Genomic DNA, 17,725 nt, shown 5'->3' on the forward strand with positions numbered 1-17,725 from the left:
TAAAAGGGCGCTTAGATTTTGGCCACACATAAAATCTACAGTGACCACCGGAGTAAAGGAGACACAATGAGATTATAAAGCTCTGAACTGCAGATTATATAAAGCCACTGTATGGTTAAAAAAAATTATACATCATATAAAGAGATAAATAAAAAAACAAAAACTGTGCACTCTGTACAACACGTACAGTTTTACAAATTAAACTTTTTTTCTCAATAAAAAATATAATTATATTCAAGTAGGTTGCAGTTCTCAGGGTAGCCTTGCTCTAACAGCGAGCTGCATTTCCATAGTCTTTCTCTCTTTCCCCACCCACGCCCCCCCACCCCACATTTCCTCTTCAGTAACGAATGGAACTGAAACGTATATTTTTAATTTCCAGCTCCAGCTGTTTCACTCGGATTTCCTTCTGCATCACCTGCTCCCGTAGCCTCCGAATCTCCTCTTGTTGTCGGTAAAACATCTGTAGAAGCTGGTTGGAGGAAATCAGAAATCATTTTTACAAGATGTCTAAAGGGAAAAGCTTTTTGTTTTGATTAAATGTTTGAAGTATTACCCCAAACAGCCTGTATTGGTTGAACCAAGTTATAACTATTTGCAAAATTGAAGCCCGTTGAATTAAAGGGGCAGTGGCAGTGTGGATACGGAATTGTCTAAAGGACAGAAAGTGAGGGTAGTAGTGAATGGTTGTTTTTCAGACTGAAGGGAAATATACAGTGGGTGTTCCCAGGGCTCAGTATTAAGACTGTTATTCTTTTCATATATATTAATGATATGGACTTGGGGATAACAAGGCATAATTTGAAAGTTGGCAGATGACAGATAATGGAATTGTAGTAAACATTGAGGAGGATAGTAACAGACCAGGAGATCATAGACTGGTGAAATGGGCAGACACATGGCAGATGAAGTTTAATGCAGAGAAGTGTAAAATGATGCATTTTGGAAGGCAGACTGAGTGAGGAGAGGTAATTTGAGCTAAATAATACAATTTTAAAAGGATGCAGGAACAGAGATGCCTGGGATGGTTCAGATACATAATTCCATGAAGCTGGCAGGATCTTGGGCTTTATCAATAGAGGCATAGAGTACAAAAGCAAATAAGTCATGCTAAACCTTCATAAAACACTGATTAGGGCTCAGTTGGAGTACTGTGGCCAGTTCTGGGGATCACACTTTGGTAAGAATGTCAATATAGAGGGTGCAGAGGAGGTTTATTGGAATGGTACTAGTGATGAAGGACTTCAGTTACATGGAAAAACTGGAGAAATAGAAAAGGGTAAACAGAGATTTAATAGAGGTGTGCAAAATGTGAGTGGTTTTGATAGAGTAAACAAGGAGAAACTATTTCCAGTGGAAGGCGGGTCTGTAACCACAGGATGCAAATTTAAAGTAATTGGCAGAAGGACCAGAGGGGGAGATGAGGAAAAAAAAATTAGACAGTGGGTTACGATGATCTGGAATACTGTGCCTGAAAGGGCAATGGAAGCAGATTCAATAGTAACTTTAAAAAGATAATTGTCTAAATTGGAAAACATTTGCAAGGCCATGGGGGAAAAGGGGTGGGTGGGTGAGACTAATTGGATAGCTCTTTCAAAGAGCCAGTACAGGTATGATGGATTAAATGGCATCCTCCTGTGCTGTTTCATTCTATGATTAAAAAAACTGATCTGCAGCCTCCTCAGTGGGCCAGATCAGGTATCGTGGTGGTTGTGAGGGAGGGGCAGGGTCAGAGGGAAGAGTAGGGTATAGGTAGTCAATGGGGCTGGAATAGTCCAACCTGATCAGGAGGAGAAAGAGACAAGGACACTCTCACAAACTAGGGAAAGGATTGTAAATGTCTGAAGGCACAGTCCAGCATGGCTGAGAAAAAGAATGTTTTATGTAGGCTGATTCAGGGATAATGTAGCATGTGTGGTAGCATAGGGATTAATAGTCCAGTGTTAACAATCAGGAAAAATGGCTGCTATTGCATCATACCTCATTCTCTGTTTTGGGAACTGGACACTCTGATAAATCATAACCATTTGTTATGAGGCTCTTTTTCTGCTCTTGTACTTTCTCTGTGATCCTTTGTTCCTGTGTTTCCAAAAATGCATTCACCTCCACTTGTTCTTTCTTAGCGTGACCAGGTGGGTCCTGTAGCTCATTCCTCTTTCTCAGTGGGGACGTCTGCAGGGCATTACAACCAGGCTTTAAGGAGATGAATATGGGATCTGAAACAGTAAAAGAGGAAAAATGTGACTGAAACCAAAGGAAATCCCATTAATAAGTTAGCATGACGAATTATGAGCAAAGCTGCTGAGATGAAGAAAACTGCTGTGTGTGTGTGTGTGTGTGTGTGTGTGTGTGTGTGTGTGTGTGGTATCAACTATTGCTCAGAGGGTACCACTTGTGCCTCGGAATTAGAAAGTCATAAGCTCAAGTTCCATTTGAGGGACTTGAGCCCAAAATCTAGACTGAGACTCCCAGTGCCAACACTGAGGAAGTGCAGTGCTGTCTTTCAGATTAAATGTTAAGCCGCGGCCCTGTAACAGACCCCGCCGCGGCCCTGTAACAGACCCCGCCGCGGCCCTGTAACAGACCCCGCCGCGGCCCTGTAACAGACCCCGCCGAGGCCCTGTAACAGACCCCGCCGCGGCCCTGTAACAGACCCCGCCGCGGCCCTGTAACAGACCCCGCCGCGGCCCTGTAACAGACCCTGGCGCTATTCTGAAGAAGAGCAAAGGAGTTCTCCCTGGTGTCCTAGGCTAATATTCATCCTTCAAGCAACATTACTAAAAATTTGTGGGATCTTGCTGTGTGCAAATTGGCTGCTGTGCTTCCTACAACAGTGGCTACACTTCAAAAGTGCTTTCCTTTTGTTTCCCTCTTTATTTTATTTTCACCCTGATATCCGATTCTTGCTCTACCTAATTTTGTAAACCACATTCATACATTGAAGCAGATGGCACAATTTACAAATTTTGTTCTGGGTATCTCACAGTAACTCATTATTTCGCCTGTATTGAGTGATTTTCACTGGTGTTGAGATATGGCAGTACACTGACTGACATAAAAAAGGAGGCAAAACCAACCCAAACCAATTCTACTGACAACACTTGTTAGTCATTCAATGCCTCGCTCCGGATTAGTTCACACTCTGCTTCAGACCGCCCAAGATATCCACCAAAGAAAAAGACTTGCATTTATATAGCGCCTTTCACAACTGCAGGACATCCCAAAGCACTTTACCGCCAATCAAGTACTTTGTGAAGTGTAACCACTGTTATAATGTAGGAAACACTGCAGCCAATTTTTGTGCACAGCAACCTCCCACAAACAGCAATGTGATAATGACCAGATTATCTGTTTTTTGTGATGTTGATTGAGGAATAAATATTGGCTCAAGACACTGGAGAAAACTCCCCTGCTCTTCTTTCAATAGCGGCATGGGTTCTTACGCATCCACTTGAGACTGCAGATGGGGCCTCGGTTTGACATCTCATCTGAGAGGCGGCACCCCTGACAGTGCAGCATTCCTTCAGTACTGCACTGGAGTGTCAGCCTGGAGTGGAACTTGAACCCACAACCTTCTGACTCCAAAGGTGTAAACACGGTCAAACATTCACTAGGGATCGTCAGGAATTGGGAACTCTGCCATTCTCTTATGTGAGGGAGACGAGGATGCCAAGCGCCCCCTATTAACCACAGCAGCTGGACTAAGCTGTGAGAGGCTGGCCGACACACCTGTAACAATGCATTAGCAGCACAATCATCAACTGAGACTGGGGTCAGTTTGACAACACCCAGTAGGCTAACCAGACTAGCAGCTGACTGAGATTAGTATGTTCGGTAGAGTGAGGGTCGACAGCAGTGTCACTAGCTGCAATCAACAAGACCAATCTTTGGCCTATTACAAACATAGCCAGAATGTTGTGTCTTAGCCAGCTCATCACACTTAGTGTGAAGGCTGCAGACAACGGGCTGGAATTTACCAGACTCCCGACGTTGGGCTCTGTGGCCGTGATTGTTCCGACAGTGGCCCGCCATGGAGTCCGACGCCAGGAGAGCTGGGCCCAATCTTCCTGACAGCGGTGAGGCTCTGTGGTGCCCCCGCACCCCCAGCGCCGCTGGGTGACAGGACCCGGCTTTGCATATTGAAATGAGCACTATGAATACATTTAAATAAACATAACACCCATCTTATGGCCCATCGCGATCTTCAGTGCGGTGGCCAGCATTCCTGCGCCATCACTTCCCGGCTGGGGAAATCAGGCCTGACACTGGTTTGGGGTCGGGGGGCTGGGGGGGGACGGGGTCAAATAATGGTCATGAGTGTAGGGGATGGTGGGAATGGGTGAACTGTGAACTTCGTACAGTTTGTTGGGGCAAGGTCATATTTGTAAGATAGGCATTTTGGGCCAGGAAGGGCAGACACTCAATTTTATTGTTATTGGGGGGGGGGGGGGGGGTGGGAAAGGGGCAATAGAATTTTGTTTGCAACAGTAGATGGGTGGGGGGGGGGGGGGGGTGACTCTTTTAAGATTTATATCTACCAGCAAAGCTGGTTGCCCTTTAAAAACGGTGCCAGCACCAGTGCACAGGCAGCTGACACCATTGCCGGCGTCGGACAGCCCGCCACTCCCACATGATTGGCGGGGGGGGGGGGGGGGGGGGGTGCAGCGGGCCGACCTGTGTATTTAAATGAGCCAAGAGTAGCGGGTGACTCTTAAAATCCTGCCCCACATCTGAGTGAAGCTTGTAAACGAGTTGTTGAGGTAAATAGGATAGACACATTTAAGCGGAAGCTAGATAAGCACATGAGGGAGAAAAGAATAGAAGGATTTTTTAAAAAATCGTTCATGGGATGTGGGCGACGCTGGCCTGGCCAGCACTTATTGCCCTTGAGAAGGTGGTGGTGAGCTGCCTTCTTGAACCGCTGCAGTCCATGTGGGGTAGGTATACCCACAGTGCTATTAGGAAGGGAGTTCCAGGATTTTGACCCAGCAACAGTGAAGGAATGGCAATATAGTTCCAAGTCAGGATGGTGTGAGACTTGTGGGGGAACCCACACATGGTGGTGTTCTGCATCTGCTGCCCTTGTCCCTCTAGGCGGTAGAGGTCTCAGGTTTGGAAGGTGCTGTCGAAGGAGCCTTGGTGAGTTGCTGCAGTGCACCTTGTAGATGGTACACACTGTTGCCACTGTGTGTCGGTGGTGGATGGAGTGAATGTTTGTAGATGGGGTGCCAATCAAGTGGGCTGCTTTGTCCTGGATGGTTTCGAGCTTCTTGAGTGTTGTTGGAGCTGCACCCATCCAGGCAAGTGGAGAGTATTCCATCACACTCCTGACTTATGCCTTGTAGATAGTGGACAGGCTTTGGGGAGTTAGGAGGTGAGTTACTCACCGCAGGATTCCTAGCCTCTGACCTATGCTTGGAGACACAGCATTTATGTGGCAGGTCCAGTTTAGTTTCTGCACAATGGTAACCCCCTAGGATGTTGATAGTGGGGGATTCAGCAATGGTAATGCCATTGAATGTCAAGGAGAGATGGTTAGATTCTCTCTTGTTTGAGATGGTCATTGCCTGGCATTTGTGTGGCACAAATGTTATTTGCCACTTATTGGCCCAAGCCTGGATATTGTCCAGGTCTTGCTGCATTTCGACAAGGGCTGCTTCAGTATCTGTGGAGTTGTGAATGGTGCTGAACATTGTGCAATCATCAGCGAACATCCCTACCTCTGACCTCATGATGGAGGGAAAATCATTGATGCAGCAGCTGAAGATGGTTGGGCCTAGGACACTACCCTGAGGAACTCCTGCAGTGATGTCCTGGGACTGAGATGATTGACCTCCAACAACCACAACCATCTTCCTTTGTGCTAGGTATGACTCCAACCAGCGGAGAGGTTTCCCCCTGATTCCCATTGACTCCAGTTTTGCTGGGGTACTTGATGCTATACTTGGTCAAATACTGTCTTGATGTCAAGGGCAGTCACTCTCACCTCACCTCTGGAGTTCAGCTCTTTTGCCCATGTTTGGATCAAGCTTGTAATGAGGTCTGTGTTGTGTTATCACTTTAAAAGTGATGTCCCTTTAAGGACTCAGTATGCTAATGAGTAAGTACCAGGATGTAGTCATGTGACTAGAAGCCACAGTCACTCTGCACTTTAACACCCTGGACAAAGGTTCTGTATATAGTTTGCTCTGCATTGTACATACTAGTTTAGCTGGTTGGTAGAGATCTTAAAGGAATTGGAATCCACGCACCTCATTGTGCTTGAGATAACACAAAGAACCTAACACAAAGAATCGCTCTACACCTCCATCCCCCACCAGGATGGTTTGAGGGCTCTCCGCTTCTTCCTGGGACAGAGGCCCAACCACTCCCCATTCACCACCACCCTCCTCCGCCTGGCTGAACTTGTTCTCACAATGAACAACTTCTCCTTCAACTCCACGCACTTTCTTCAAGTAAAAGGTGTCGCTATGGCTACCCGCATGGGTCCTAGTTATGCCTGTCTTTTTGTGGGATATGTCGAGCATTCTTTGTTCCAGTCCTACTCAGGCCTCCTCCCCCAACTCTTTTTCCGGTACATTGATGACTGTATCGGTGCAGTTTCCTGCTCCCGCCCCGAACTGGAAAACTTCATCAACTTTGCTTCCAATTTCCACCCTTCTCTCACCTTTACATGGTCCATCTCTGACACTTCCCTTCCCTTCCTCGACTTCTCTGTCTCCATCTCTGGGGATAGGTTGTCTACTAATATCCATTATAAGCCCACCGACTCCCACAGCTACCTCAACTACACTTCTTCACACCTTACCTCCTGTAAGGACTCCATTCCATTCTCCCAGTTTCTCCGTCTCCGACACATCTGCTCTGATGATGCTACCTTCCATGACGGTGCTTCTGATATGACCTCCTTTTTCCTCAACCGAGGATTTCCCCCACTGTGGTTGACAGGGCCCTCAACCGTGTCCGGCCCATTCCCCGCACCTTTACCCTCACCCCTTCCCCTCCCTCCTAAAACCGTGACAGGGTTCCCCTTGTCCTCACTTTCCACCCCATCAGCCTCCATATCCAAAGGATCATTCTCCGCCATTTCCACCACCTCCAGCGTGATGCCACTAACAGTCGCATCTTCCCCTCCCTTCCCCTGTCAGCATTCCGAAGGGATTGTTCCCTCTGCGACACCCTGGTCCATTCCTCCATTACCCCAACCACCTCGTCCCCGTCCCATGGCACCTTCCCCTGCAATCGCAGGAGGTGTAATACCTGCCCATTTACCTCCTCTCTCCTCACAATCCCAGGCTCCAAACGCTCCTTTCAGGTGAAGCAGCAATTTACTTGTACTTCTTTCAATGTAGTATACTGTATTCGCTGCTCACAGTGTGGTCTCCTCTACATTGGGGAGACCAAGCGCAGACTGGGTGACCGCTTTGCGGAACATCTCCGCTCAGTCCGCAAGCAGGACCCTGAGCTTCCGGTTGCTTGCCATTTCAACACTCCCCCCTGCTCTCATGCTCACATCTCTGTCCTGGGATTGCTGCAGTGGTCCAGTGAACATCAACGCAAGCTCGAGGAACAGCATCTCATCTACCAATTAGGCACACTACAGCCTGCCGGACTGAACATTGAGTTCAATAATTTCAGAGCATGACAGCCCCCTATTTTACTTTCATTTTTAGTTATTTTTTCTTCTTTTTTTTTTACATTCTTTTTTACATTTTTTACAATCTTTTTTTTGCATTTATTTCATTTCATCTTAGTTTGTTCAGTTTGCTTACCCACTGTTTTTTCTTCAGGTTTGGACTTGCTGCTGTTCAATATTCAGTGCATTAACACCTAATCTGTACTAATGCTTTGTCTTTCAACACACCATTAACATATTGTTTGCCTTTGCTCCATGACCTTTTGGTCAGCTATGTGGCTTGGTCCAATCTACACCTCCTTTGTTATCTCTTGCCCCACCCCCACCTCACTTGCTTATAACCTGTGACTTTTCTATTATTTGTCAGTTCCGAAGAAGGGTCACTGACCCGAAACGTTAACTCTGCTTCTCTTTTCACAGATGCTGCCAGACCTGCTGAGTGGTTCCAGCATTTCTTGTTTTTATAACAAAGAACCTCATGACAGTCAGGTGCTGAGTGGCCCTGGCGGAACCCAAACTGAGCATCAGTGAGCAGGTTATTGCTGAGCAAGTGCTGCTTGATAGCACTGTCAACGACCCCTTCCATCACTTTGCTGATGATCGAGAGTAGACCAATATGGCGGTAATTGGTTGGGTTGGATTTGTCCTGCTTTTTGTGTACAGGACATACTTGGACAATTTTCCACATTGCCAGGTAGATGTCAGTGTTGTAGCTGTAGTGGAACAGCTTGGCAAGGGGTGTGACTCGTTCTGAAGCACAAGTCTTCAGTACTATTGCCAGAATGTTATCAGGGTCCGTAGCCTTTGCAGTATCCAGTGCCTTCAGCCATTTCTTGATATCGCATGGAGTGAATCGGATTGGCTGAAGACTGGTATCTGTGATGCTGGGGACCTCAGGAGGAGGCCAAGATGGATCATACACTTGGCACTTCTGGCTGAAGGTGGATGCAAATGCTTCAGCCTTGTCTTTTGCACTAATGTGCTGGGCTCCCCCATCATTGAGGATGGGGATATTTGTGGAGCCTCTTCCTCCTGTAGTTATTTAATTGTCCACCACCATTCACGACAGGAGGTGGCAGGACTGCAGAGCCTAGATCTGATCCATTGGTTATGGGATCACTTAGCTCTGTCTATTGCATGTTGCTTCCGCTGTTTGGCATGCAAGTAGTCCTGTGTTGTAGCTTCACCAGGCTGACACCTCATTTTTTGCTATGCCGGGTGCTGCTCCTGGCATGCCCTCCTGCACTCTTCACTGAACCAGGGTAGGTTCCCCCGGCTTGATGGTAATGGTAGAGTGGGGGTTATGCTGGGCCATGAGGTTACAGATTGTGGTTGAATACAATTCTGCTGCTGCTGATGGCCCACAGCACCTCATGGATGCCCAGTTTTGAGTTGCTAGATCTGTTTGAAATCCAACCCATTTAGCACGGTGGTACCCTCAATGTGAAGACAGGACTTCATCTCCACAAGGACTGTGAGGTAGTCACTCCTACCAATACTGTGATGGACAGATAGATTGGTGAGGACAAGGTCAAGTAGGTTTTTTCCTCTTGGTGGATCCCTCAACACCTGCCGCAGAACCAGTCTAGTAGCTATGTCCTTTATGACTTAGCCAGCTCGGTCAGTAGTGGTGCTGCTGAATCACTCTGGGTGATGGACATTGAAGTCCCCCACTCAGATTACATTCTGTGCCCTTGCTACCCTCAGTGCTTCTTCCAATTAGTGTTCAACATGGAAAAGCACTGATTCATCAACTGAGGGAGGGTGGTAGGTGGTCATCAGCAGGAGGTTTCCTTGCCCATGTTTGTCCTGATGCCATGAGACTTCATAGAGTTCAGAGATAATGTTCAGGACTCCCAGGGCAACTCCCTCCCGACTGTTTACCATTGTGTCGCCACCTCTGATGGGTCTGTCCTGCCGGTGGGACCGGACATACCCAGGAATGGTGATGTCAGGGACATTGTCTGAAAGGTATAATTCCGTGAGTATGACTAAGTCAGGCTATTGCTTGACTAGTCTGTGGGACAGCTCTCCCAATTTTGGCACAAACTGCCAGTGGAGGACTTTGCAGGGTCGGCAGGGCTGGGTTTTCCATTGTCGTTTCCAGTGCCTAGGTCGAAGCTGAGTGGTCTGTCTGGTTTCATTCCTTTTCTTACGTTTTGTAGCATTTTAATATAACTGAGTGGCTTGCTAGGCCATTTCAGAGGGCATGTAAGAGTAAACCATATTGCTGTCGGTCTGGAGTCACATGTAGGCCAGACCGCGTAAGCATGGCAGATTTGCTTCTGTAAAGGACACTAGTGAACCAGATGTTTTTATGACAATTGACAATAGTTTTATGGTCACCATTAGACTAGCTTTTGATTCCAGATTTTATTAATTGAATTCAAATTTCACCACCTGCCGTGGTGGGATTCGAACCGATATCCTCAGAGCATTAGCCTAGGCATCCGGAATACTAGTCCAGGGACATTTTTTCTGAGCCCCAAAGCGATCTTCCAGTCTTTTGTGGTGCAAGTTTAGGGAGGCGGGATCCCTGTCCCTTTAAACACTTAATAGGAACAGAAATCTGTCCCCAAGAGCTACTGGCCAATCACAGGGTCGGCAGCTGAGCAGTATTGGCAGCCCCACCGGGAGCGGTGGCTGCAGCTGGTACTGCAGAGTCCTTGGACCCAGGCCCAGAACTGGAACCCCGGACCTCAGGTAAGTGAGGCAGGGTTGCTGATGCCAGTCTGGAAGGCCCCGGCGAGTGGGGGTGGTCTTGTGGTCTAGGGAAAGGGGGGTCCTGGAGGGGAAATTGGCTCCCGGTGAGGTTCCTCTGTAGGCCACAAATTGCCCAAGAAGGACAGACCCCTCCCCCAGCAGGGAGTGCACCTCGTTTTCCAAAATGTCCTCTCCACACAGCGGAGGGCCCCCAATTGCTGGTAAGATCCCGGTACAGTAACAGCTTTTCATAGTCGCACAGAAAAGGGAAGATGGAGGGATTGAGTAGACTAGGCCTATATTCCCTGGAGTATAAAAGAATGAGGCGTGATCAAATTGAAACATATAAAATTCTTATGTGGCTTGACAGGGTAGATGCTCAGAAAATGGTTCCCCTGGCTGGGGAATCTAAACAAGTGGTCACAGACTCAGACTAAGGAGTCAGCTATTTAGGATTGAGATGAGGAGAAATTTCTTCAGTCAAAGAGTTGTGAATCTTTGGAATTCTGTACCCCAGAGAACTGTGGCTGCTCAGTCGTTGAGTCTCTTCAAGGCAGAGGTCGATAGATTTTTGGATACTAAGGGAATTAAGGGATATGAGGATAGTGCGGGAAGGTGGAGTTGAGAAAGAAGTTTAGTCATGATCTTGTTGAATGGTGGAGCAGGCTCGAAGAATGAAATAGGCTACTCCAGCTCCTATTTTTTTATGTTCTTATGGAAAGATTTTATAAATTTACACAGACATATTGGGGGTAACTCGAAGCTAATTCTCTGGGTGGGAGCCCACAGGATCGGGTGGAACAGTGGGTTTACACCCCACATAATATCGTTCTCCATTGTCTTTAATGGAGAATAATATCGGGCAGGTTATAAAACTAGCATTCCACCTTATCAGAGGGGTTTCATGCCCAGAGAGGTCGATTAAAATTACTCCCATTGTCTCTCTACAATCACATGCACAAGTGATATCAAAATCCATTTTATTTAAGACAGCTAGATTGTTAATGCAATCTTGGCCTAAACCAGAAAAACACATCCTTTAACAAGAACCAACATCCCATAAAGGAACAAGGACATAAATCAAAGGGTTTCCAGTTGAGTTTATACAAGTGCAACATGTCTAAGACTAACCTTTATTGACTCCATTTAGCCATTCTTGTGCAGTCAATGCTGGCAGTGCTCCCACTGTCATTGGATAGATATCTTCCTGGTATGCTTCAGACTGCAAGATACACGGGATACAGAGTGATCTTATTGGCTGCATGATGCATCAGCGTCTTTTACCCACATAACAACTGCATGAACTTTTAGGCTTCATTAGTAAACCATACTTTTCAAGTACTTTTCCCCACTACCACCCTCCGAAGACTTGAGCGCATCCAAAACTCTATATCCTAACTCGCACCAAGTCCCGTTCACCCATTCATCACTGTGTTCACTGAACTACATTGGCACCTGGTCTGGCAATGCCTTGATTTTAAAATTCCCATCCTTGTTTTCAAATTCCTCCATAGCCTAGTTCCTACTCTTCCTCTGTAACTTCCTTCAGCCCTGCAAACCTTCAAGATATCTGCACTCCCCCAGTTCCAGCTTCTTGAGCATCCCGACTTCATTTCCTCCACCATTGGTGACCATGCCTTCAGCTTCCTGAGCCGTGAGCTCTGGAATTCCCTCCCTAAACCTCTCTGCTTCTCTACCTCTCCTCCTTTAAGATGCTCCTAAAAACCTAAGTCTTTGACCAAGCATCTGTCACCTGTCCTAATGTCTCCTTATATGGCTCGGTGTCAAATTGTGTTTGATAACAGTCCTATGAAGCACCTTGGGAGATTTGGGAGAATGGAATATGCTGATAGGATGAGACAAAGAGGGGTGGGAGGAGGCTCATGTGGAGCATAAACACCAGCACAGACCAGTAGGGCTGAATGGTCTGTTCCTGTTATGTACAATGCTGTATTATTCTATGTTTTCTTCTCTTACCCGTCGAGGTACAATCATCGAGATAGGCTCAATAAGGCTCTTGATTGTCACTAATTTGTAGAACCTGAAGACTTCACATGTAGAGACATCCAGGCCCCTCTTTGGCATGATACCTGCAAATTAAAAAATTATAACAAATTTATACCCAATGTCTTGTAGCTTTTAAAGCCCAGCCTTCTGCTACTGCATTTCCCCTCCAGCTAAGGAGGTTAGTGATGGGGGTTATACTCCTTCTTGCCCAGTTAGTAAGTGTTCAGCAGGCTGTGCAGATCCAAACAATATTGTCACTATCACTCCATAATATTGTCTCTCTCTGCCCTTGCCTTGACTCATCTCCTGCTGAAACCCTCATCCATGCCTTTGTTATCTCCAGAGTTGACAATTCCAATGCTCTCCTGGCATGGCTTCCCAATTTTCATCCTCCGTAAACTTGAGCTCATCCAGAGCTCTGCTGCCCATATCCGAACTGGCACCCAAACCCGGTTCTCCCACTGACCTACGCTGGTTCCCAGTCTGACAACAGTGCAAACTTAAAATTTTCATTCTGGTGTTCAAATCCCTTCATGGCCTCGCCCCTCCCAATCACTGTAACCTCCTCCAGCCCACAAGCCTCTGAGTCTCACATTTCTCCAATTCTGACCTCTTGCCCATCCCCAATTTTAATCGTTCTGCCATTGGCAGCTGTGCCTTCAACTGCTTAGGTCATAAGCTTTGGAATTCCCACCCAAAACCTCTCTGTCTCTCTCTCTCCTCCTTTAAGATATTCCTTAAAACCTACATGTTTGAGCAAGCTTTTGGTCACCTGTCCTAATATCTCCCTATGTGGTTTGTTGCAAATTTTACTTAACACCCATGTGAATTTCACCAGGTCATTTTATTATGTAAAAGGTGCTATGTAAACGCAAGTTGTTTTTGGCAGTATATTTATTGTGTTGGCACAAAAATAATAAAACTAAAAAGCCCACATAAGCCAATAAGCTTCTTGAGAGATTCTGTTAATTTATCTCTTGAATTTGGAGATAACCGTGTAACAAACAATACTGCAGCTAATATTTAACAGGAGCAGTTATCACTTTGGGAAGAAGGAGGAGAAAAGCCGGGGCCCTTGGCGGGGTGAGGGGGGAGGTGCAATTACAATTACAGAGGAGGTATGATCCCAATTTCACATGAAAACAAGTTATTTCCAAAATCCCAACCTGCTAGGCCGGTAATTGTCTTAGTTTCAGTCACATTGTGGATACACATGAATGATTCAGTTTTTAAAAAAACTAATCTTCCATGTGCAAATACTGACATTTGCTCTTGCTGGAGGTCACCGCATAATAAATAAAGTTCAGTGTGATAAAAGACTATTCAGCCAACAGGTAAAGTCCATGCAGGGTCAATGTCTGACTATTCCATCATATATTATACATTAGCAAGGTGCCTAGGCCTTAGAGAGGGTACAGAGGAAATTTAGCACAATGGTACCAGGGATAAGGTATTTCAGTTATGTGGAGAGACTAGAGATGCTGGGATTGTTCGCCTTACACAAGAGAAGGTGAAGCAGAGATTACTTAATATAGATGTTCAAAATTACGAATGGTTTTGATAAGAATAAATGAGGAGAAACTGTTTCCATTGGCAGCAGCAACAGTAACCAGAGGATACAGATTTAAAATAATTAGCTAAAGAACCAGAGGGAAGATGAGGAGATTGGGGAGATTTTATTTTTTAACACAATGTGTTATGATGATCTGGAATGCACTGTCTAATACGGCATTGGAAGTAGACTCAATAGTAACTTTCAAAAGGGAATAGGATAAATGGTTAAAAAGGAAAAAATTTGCAGGGCTATGAGGAAAGAGCAGAGGAGTGGCACTGATTGGATAGCTCTTTCAAAGAGCTGGCACAGGCACGATGGGCCAAAAGGCCTCCCTCTGTGTCAAATCATTCTATAATCCTCACACTCAACAGCGCTTGCCAAAACCCTACATTAAGGAATAATAAATTCCTTCTTCTTCCATGAAAAAAACAAGCAATGTTGTTAATATCTCTATAACCCTTATTAGCACCATTGCCCCCTCACTCGACCTGGTTAAGTAACTACACCGCAGACAATAAATGCTGCATATTTTTTTAGAATTTTTTTTTTTAAAGAAACTATATTGCATTCTTAACAGTTAAAAAAAATACTACATATCACTTGAACATACCCATTCCTTTCTGAGGTAATGTTGAGCGAAAATCCATCAAGAAGTGCAGGTAAGGTTTCTCAGAGCTCAGTTCATAGTATCTGATGTTCCCTTCACCCTATGAATGTGCAAGAATTAAAGTAGATAACAGGGTGCAGTCACTGCAACTTCCAATGCAGAAAGTGCACCAACTAACTGTAATCTCGAATGGATAATAATATTGTGAATACAATCATTCCTTTTAAGCAGGATGTACACGAGGTGTCAGCCTTGACACAGTGGTATTATTCTCACGTTAGGTTGTGTCAGTAGGTTTTGTATTCAAGCCCAGTTGCAGGACCTAAGCAGATAATCTATCTCGACACTATTGGAGGTACTGTCTTTCGGATAACACTTAAAACCGAGGCCACTATCTACCCTCTTGGGTGAGACATGGGGAGAAGCTGGATAAGCACATGAAGTGTTGTGGGGGAAGAGATGGTGTGGGACAGACTGGATAGACCAGCTGGTCTTCTCCTGTCCATCAGTTTCATATGTTGATAAAGGATAGGGGGAGTAAGCAGAAGAATAGGATTAGACTAAGTGGTTCGTGTAGGTTTACACACCAGCACAAGATTGATGACTTGTTTCTACAATCTGAATGAGTGGTACAATTCTGGAGTCAGTCAGTCATCACTCTGGGAACCTCTGTGTAGCTCAGGGTCATCACGCTGAAATTAGAAAACGCTTACATGGGATGGGTGGTAAAAGTTTGGAACTCCCTTCCACAAATGGGCAGTAGATGCTGGGTCAATTGTTAATCTTAAACCGGAGATTGATAAATTTTTGTTAGGCAAAGGTATTAAGGGATATAGGGCAAAGGCGGATATATGGAGTTAGGTCACAGATCAGCCATGATCACATTGAATGGTGCAACAGGCTCAAGGATTTCCTCGTATCCCTTGTTCCTATGTAACCATCTTTTACACAATGAGACTAATATTAAGATAACACCAGGCAGCAACGTTTTAGACTCTGATGCCTATTCTAGCAAAATTTGTAACATACTTTGCTGTATTTAATTAGTTTTTCACCCCACAGGACAGGGGAAAATTTGTTACCGTTGTATTGCACATTTCCTCATGAATGGAACGGACATAACGCCAATAGCAGCTGCACTTACACAGGCACAGTGGAACATAATTTACCTGTAACACATGTAAGGGTGTGGATAGAGATAAAATGGGAAGGGAATGGGCAACTTAGAAATAACTTCAGTTTAAAATTCCCTCAGGGTAATTTTGATACTGGGCAATTCTGTAAAATGTGTGAGATCGCATCAGCCTCCTCTCCCCCGTTAGGAACGATTAGAAACTTGGCCAAGGTGGAATGAATTGATTTTTAACGTTAGCAATTTCAGTAGAGGCAAATTACCTGCTGCCATTCTGAATGGAGTTGGTTTTGACAATCAACACACAAAGACCATGGAAATTATCACCTTCATTACCGAGCCTAAAATCTGGTGGTGTGGGTCGTTTGCATGCTGCAGAACACCCTCTCTCTCTCTCTCTTCATCCCCCTCACTGCCACCCTCAATTTGAATGGGATGACAATCAGCCAGATTCTCCATTAGGTCGGCAATCTGCTTCACCAGATTATTTACCAGGGGGCTATAAGTAAATGAACTTCCCCTGTGTCTGCTTGGCACTTCTTTAGCTGAAAATATATCTTCAATAATTGAGATCACAGATCTTACCTTTCCTGCCAAGTAAAGCATGCATGTGTCAGGATCGTAGAACGGAAAAAGCACTCCCAAGGACCCATCCAGATCCTCTTCCCGTAAAGGCACAGATAGGTCATCCTGATTATTATAAAAAAAAGAAAGGGTGCTCATCAATGCAATGGGTCAAAAGTGTAAATGATGGGTACCATGCAAAGGGCAGGACATCATCACATGGCTCCAGGTATCAGCCCTGGCTCAGTTAGTAGCATTCTTGCTTCTGAGTCAGAGGGTTGTGGGTTCAAGCTCCACTCCAGGGCCTTAGCACAAAAGTTTAGGTCAACACTCACAATGCCAGTACTGAGGGAGTGCTGAACTAATGAAGGTGCTGTCTTTCAGATGAGACATTAAAGCAGTGCTCCAGCTATCCTCTCAGTGAGATATAAACAGTCCCATGGCACTATTTCAAAGAATAATACCATTGCTGAATCCCCCATCAATATCCTGGGGGTTACCATTGACCAGAAACTAAACTGGACCAACCATTTAAATATTGTGGCTACAAGAGAAGGACAGAGGCTGGGAATTCTGCAGTAAGTAACTCACTCCTGACTCCCCAAAGCCTACCTACAAAGTGCAAGTCAGGAGTGTGATTGAATACTCTCCACTTGCCTGGATGAGTGCCGTCGAGGAGAAAGCAGCCTGCTTGATCAGCACCCCATTCACCATCTTAAACATTCACTACTGGCACACTGTTGCAGCAAGGCTCCTTTGACAGCACCTTCCAAACCAGCAATCTCTACAGCAGATGCATGGGAACACCACCATCAGCAAGTTCCCCTTTAAGTCACACACCGTCCTGACTTCACCCTTCCTTCACTGTTGCTGGGTCAGAAACCTGGAACTCCCTCCCTAATCAGCGCTGTGGGCTCACCACCTTCTCAAGGGCAATTAGGAAAGGGCAATAAATGCCAGCCTCACCAGTGATGCCCACATCCCATGAACAAATTTTTAAAAATCTGTCCCTTTTATTCCACGAGCTATAACTTTGCTCACAAATCTGTTGTGCAGCACTTTATCAAGTGCTTTTTGGGTCTGTGTACACAACATCAACAACATTACCCTGATTAACCTTCTCGGTTACCTCATCAAAAAACTCCAGCAAGTTAAACAAGGTACGGTAGTATACCAATTTTGTTACTGGACTAGTAATCCAGAGGCCTGGATTCCAGAGATTCTGAAGCCTTATAACTAAATAGAGCTAGATTGTTTGTGTTGGTCATTGGCAGAAGATACTTTAAGATGATCATGAATTTTTTTTTTAAGGGAGATTAGAAAAAGTAGGACATTGAATTTTCTATCAGAAACTGTTTTGGAAGCTGTTGATATGAAAAAAAAAGGAATCGAGCAATTTCAGACTGCAGTCTGTAGGGGGCAGTGTAGTTCCACTGACCTCTGACACCGTCAATTAGCATGCGAGATTGGACAGCATGTTAGATCAATAAAACGTACACTTTAGGCATTTTGACGTCATAT

At 45.4% G+C, this 17,725-nt stretch overlaps 1 protein-coding gene across 3 annotated transcripts in view; it reads right to left on the reverse strand.

Moving 5' to 3' along the window:
* Positions 1–303: 303 nt before the first annotated feature.
* The window catches only part of LOC137369417 (coronin-2A-like), a 176,903-nt gene continuing 159,481 nt past the window's right edge, over positions 304–17,725 (reverse strand). For all 3 annotated transcript variants that reach the window (XM_068030603.1, XM_068030602.1, XM_068030604.1), the window contains 6 exons: positions 16,226–16,330; positions 14,512–14,608; positions 12,317–12,429; positions 11,471–11,561; positions 1,981–2,216; positions 304–472 (listed from right to left, as the gene is read on the reverse strand). In XM_068030603.1, the coding sequence (XP_067886704.1) occupies positions 341–472; positions 1,981–2,216; positions 11,471–11,561; positions 12,317–12,429; positions 14,512–14,608; positions 16,226–16,330 (774 nt within the window). In that variant the 3' untranslated portion in view covers positions 304–340. The remainder of the gene's footprint in view (positions 473–1,980; positions 2,217–11,470; positions 11,562–12,316; positions 12,430–14,511; positions 14,609–16,225; positions 16,331–17,725) is intronic.

Source organism: Heterodontus francisci, chromosome 4 (genome assembly GCF_036365525.1).
Source record: "Heterodontus francisci isolate sHetFra1 chromosome 4, sHetFra1.hap1, whole genome shotgun sequence".
NCBI classification, from domain to species: Eukaryota; Metazoa; Chordata; class Chondrichthyes; order Heterodontiformes; family Heterodontidae; genus Heterodontus; species Heterodontus francisci.